The sequence below is a fragment of the Geotrypetes seraphini genome, chromosome 5 (genome assembly GCF_902459505.1).
Source record: "Geotrypetes seraphini chromosome 5, aGeoSer1.1, whole genome shotgun sequence".
NCBI classification, from domain to species: domain Eukaryota; kingdom Metazoa; phylum Chordata; class Amphibia; order Gymnophiona; family Dermophiidae; genus Geotrypetes; species Geotrypetes seraphini.
Window position 1 is genome coordinate 6,536,222 of NC_047088.1, and position 4,224 is coordinate 6,540,445.

General features: G+C 44.8%; 1 protein-coding gene across 1 annotated transcript; it reads right to left on the reverse strand.

Moving 5' to 3' along the window:
• Positions 1-207: 207 nt before the first annotated feature.
• Positions 208-2,199, reverse strand: LOC117361037 (transforming growth factor beta activator LRRC32-like). Its single transcript, XM_033945824.1, has one exon. The coding sequence runs from the start codon at positions 2,197-2,199 to the stop codon at positions 208-210; it is 1,992 nt and encodes a 663-aa protein (XP_033801715.1).
• Between the last annotated feature and the right edge of the window lie 2,025 nt (positions 2,200-4,224).

Genomic DNA, 4,224 nt, shown 5'->3' on the forward strand with positions numbered 1-4,224 from the left:
AATACTTGAAAGGTATTAACGTAGAACAAAATCTTTTCCAGAGAAAGGAAAACTTTTGGTGCAGAACTCACGTACTGGATGATATCAACGTGCTGAGCAATTGACCTCCCTACAAATTCAGAAAGTTACTTACAGTAACCCTCCCTGGACAAAATAGGATTATGGTTGTTTTAGGAACCAGGTCACACAATTCCTCTTCTTACAAACCTATATAACACTTAAAGGAGTCCCTTCAGCTCTTTTTCCTCCAGGCCTGGATGATACGCTGTAATGTCTAAATCCTACTTTTGGATGTGTACACCTCTTTTTAAGATAAAAAATAAACATCCCACAGCAGACAGTGAGGAGAAGAACAATCGCACCTATGACCAGAATCTCAGAGACTCCACTGGTGCCCATCTGAGGACACATGGAACTGTGATCCCAGGCTACTTTAGCAGGGCTACTCCCATCTTTATCATGGTACACACAGTGAGCTTCATCCAGGTCAGGAACATTTACTTTGGCAAACTGTAGGGACTTCAGCCAGCTCAGAGCACAGCAGCTCAACAAGTTACCACTAATATAGAGGGTTTGCAGGTTTGCAGCCCAGCTTGCAGGAAGGCTCTTCCACGACATTTCCAGGGAATTATTCCTTATATCCAGGCTTTCAAGTGGAGAACAGTCAAAGTTGGATGGTAGGACATTTAGCTGGTTGTCAGATAAGTCTAGTATTTTCAATGTCTTAAGGCAAGGAATGGTCATTTCTGAGGAGTCCATCTGGTTCTCTCGCAGTGAGAGTTTTTGAAGACTGAGTTCTAAGCCCATCATGGCTCTTCCTGGTATGTGCAGGCCTTTATTTGCAGAGAGATCCAGAGAAATGAGTGGGGTCTGGTTGAACATGTACGGAGACAACCTAGTTATACCATTGCCACGTAAGTTCAGTTCCTTCAGGTTTGGGACAGACGAGAAGGTCACACAGTCCTCCGTGTCCGTTGGATCTAGACTTTCGAGGGACTTGATCTCACTGGTAGTTTGCCATCTACACGGCTCAATGTTATTGTGGCTAAGATCTATTTTTACCAAATTGGGCATAACAACAAACAGCCACCGTGGTAAGATCTGGATAGAGTTTCCTTGTAGCTCAAGGGTCCTCAGAGACTTAAAGATTAGGTTGTGTCTGTCTCTTGTGTTGCTCATATCCTCACTGGATGTCAGGTTACTACTGGTCTGCATCAACGTCAGATCCTGCAGACAATTCCTAGCCATGCGTAGATGCTGGAGAGAGCACAGACTGGCAAGGAAGTGGATAGGAAAAGAAGAGAACTGATTATTGCTCAAGTCCAAGTGAACAACTTTTACCAAACCTGCAGCTCTCTTGTAAATAGCTGTGGGCAAATCAAGATTTGTGATTTCCTTATACCACGCTGTGGTCCTTAAAGGCTCTGTGGCATTCACTGAACTGGGAACAAGGGCAACCATGGCATTACTGGATAAATTTAGATATTGGATGTGATGCACTTTGGGGAGAAGTGGAAAGTAGGAGAGCTGATTATGACTTAGATCAAGAACTTGCAGCTGATGAGGCTCGTCACTCTCTTCACTAACGAAGAACTCCAGGGAGTTATGACTAAGGTTTAAAACTTGTAGATGAATGAGGTCAAACTTGGAAATACAGTGAAGGGAATTGATGGCAAGATTCAGCAGGCGGAGATTTGCCAGGCTCTCAAAGGCTCCCTCTTCTATTGCTGTAATATAATTGTTACTTAGACTGATCTGTAGTAGGTTGAGTGTCCCATGGAACATACCAGCCGATACCTTGGTCATCTTGTTACAAGAGAGGTCCAGCTTTTCCAAAGAGCTAATGTTCATGAGGTACCAGCACGCCATATCGCTGTCCAAGTTATTTGCTGAAAGGTCAAGGAACTTTAACCTGGGTAATGATTCAAGAGCTTTCCCATTGCTTAAGTAATTTCTATGCAGCTGGTTGAAAGCGAGAATGAGAGATTGAAGCTGAGGAAGTGCCCTGAGGGCTCCACCCTTAATGCTGTCCAGTCTATTAAAGCTCAGATTGAGATGCTGCAAGGAGAATAATTTTGATGTGAAACTTTCAGCTAGACTCTGTATAACATTGTGAGAGAGATCCAGTGTCTTCAGTCCGGATGCCAGGTCTTCTGGAAAGACGGACAAATTCCGATAGTGCCAGACCACGTGATCCATGCTCTGTGGAGACAAGAAAGGAAGATCGTCAGGGGGTTCTGTAATGGCAGAAGCATGGAGGACAGTGCGTCACTGATGGCATTCTCTGTGGTCCTGTGCGTAGCACTTTATACGTCTTCAAAGTGCACCATGTAGGTAATTCTATAAGACACAGTGTAGATTTAGACACCAAGTACATGTGAAAATAGAGGGATCCTAGTCATGTAAACACATGTGAACACATCAGCATGTAGATGACAGTAACTCAGCTATGTACTGTTCTATCTTCAATGGGGCGAACTTTGCATCGATGGAATCTGGGTGGGGTGTGGCAGGACACACATTAAGATATAATACTGCAAATTATGCATGTGTGTCTGAATCTTACAGCAACTCAATGGTTGGTGTTATGTGCTCACATCTGAACATATTTGTGTGAGCTAGGACTCAGCGAGCCCCAGGCAGAAATATTAAAGTGAGCCACCTATAATGCCATTTCTGCCAAGGTGGTGGGGACAGGGGAATCCCTTCAGAGTATAAACCCTGTGATAGCAAACACACTTCAGACCTACATAGAAAATAGGAACTGAATGCCATGGGCGCAGACTTCCTAAGTGGGGTTTTAGAGCCCGCCCCCATCCTGCCAAGCTCCACCCAGTCTGGCTCATAACACCAAGCTCCACCCATAACTCTTCACAACCCTTCACACAGAATCTGCAGCAGGAGATGATGCTTGAAGGTCTCTTCTGCTGCTGGTGGAAGGAGAGCCTGCTCGGCAGGAGGGTGGAAGATGAAAGTCCAATTAATTTGTTCAGGAAAAGTACTTTTTTCTCTCTTTGTTGCCTAATCATTGCTTTCATCCTGTTGTCCCTTTTCCTTCCATTTCCAGGGTGCCCCTGTCCTTTTGACATCTCTCCTCTCCATCCCTATTTGTCCTATCCAGCATCTCATTTCTGTGTCTCTTGCTCTATGTTCAGCAATTCCCCTCTGTGTCCCTACCTTCCCTTCCTAGTCAGCATCTCTCCCCTTTTGTCCACCCTCAACATGCCTTTGTGTCCTCGTCCCTATGCTCTTTCCATGCCCAGCATCTCCTGTGTCTCTATCCTTTCTCTTGTCTAGTTTCTCCCTTCTCTCTCCCCTTCCTCCAGCACATCTCGCCTTCCTTCTTGCTCCAGGTCTCTCTTTCATCCTTCTGCTTCCTCTCCCCAGGGAGGGGGGACACACAGAAAGGGAGAGAGGCCAGACTTAAGGAAGGGGAGGGCTCAAGCACAGACAGCCCTGGGCATTTTGCCAGGCTTATTGAAAGGTAAGTGCACCCCTGCATAAGCACATACTCAGTTATACTAGTAATCTAGAAGGGAAAATAAGTGCCCTCACAGTTACGCAGTAATCATGAATGGAAGTCATTAGAGTAATGCACGTCAATCACAATACTCTATATCCGTAATAAATCTGTGGGCTTATCTGCACATTTGTGTCCAAATGTTTGTTCCATAACACCAGCTCTATTTCAAATCTGAGAATGGAACTGGGGCTTAATTCTATTATGTACCATTAACACGTTTGCAAAAGAAAGTGGTAAGAAAAAGCAGACATATATGCCAGGTCTTGGCCCTTTTCATCCATGCTGTCAGGATCTGTTCATATGAGTTAAAATACTTTTAAATCTTAACCCCTTATTTTCCTGTTGTTTTTAAACATTTTCCCATCTTTTTAATTCTCTTGAATAGATTGTGTAACCCCTGACCTCCTATGGCTGGTTATGTGCCAGAACACTACCAGGACAATTCCCCCTTTACCAGTACATTCAGGGTTTTGGGACACTGATCCCCAGAGCTATATGGATACAGGTAACCAGCTCCCACAAAACTATTCCCCAGAGAGAGATTGCTCCAAACTGCTCCCTCCCCCTTCTCATTCCAACTATAGTTCTGTTTCTCCCTACTCTGTTCTCAGGTTGAAAAACCCCTCTGAAGCTTTGAAAAGAGCCAAGAGTAGCTCTCTGCTCTTGGCAGTGGGATGCGTCCACACAGTGTGCATGACAGC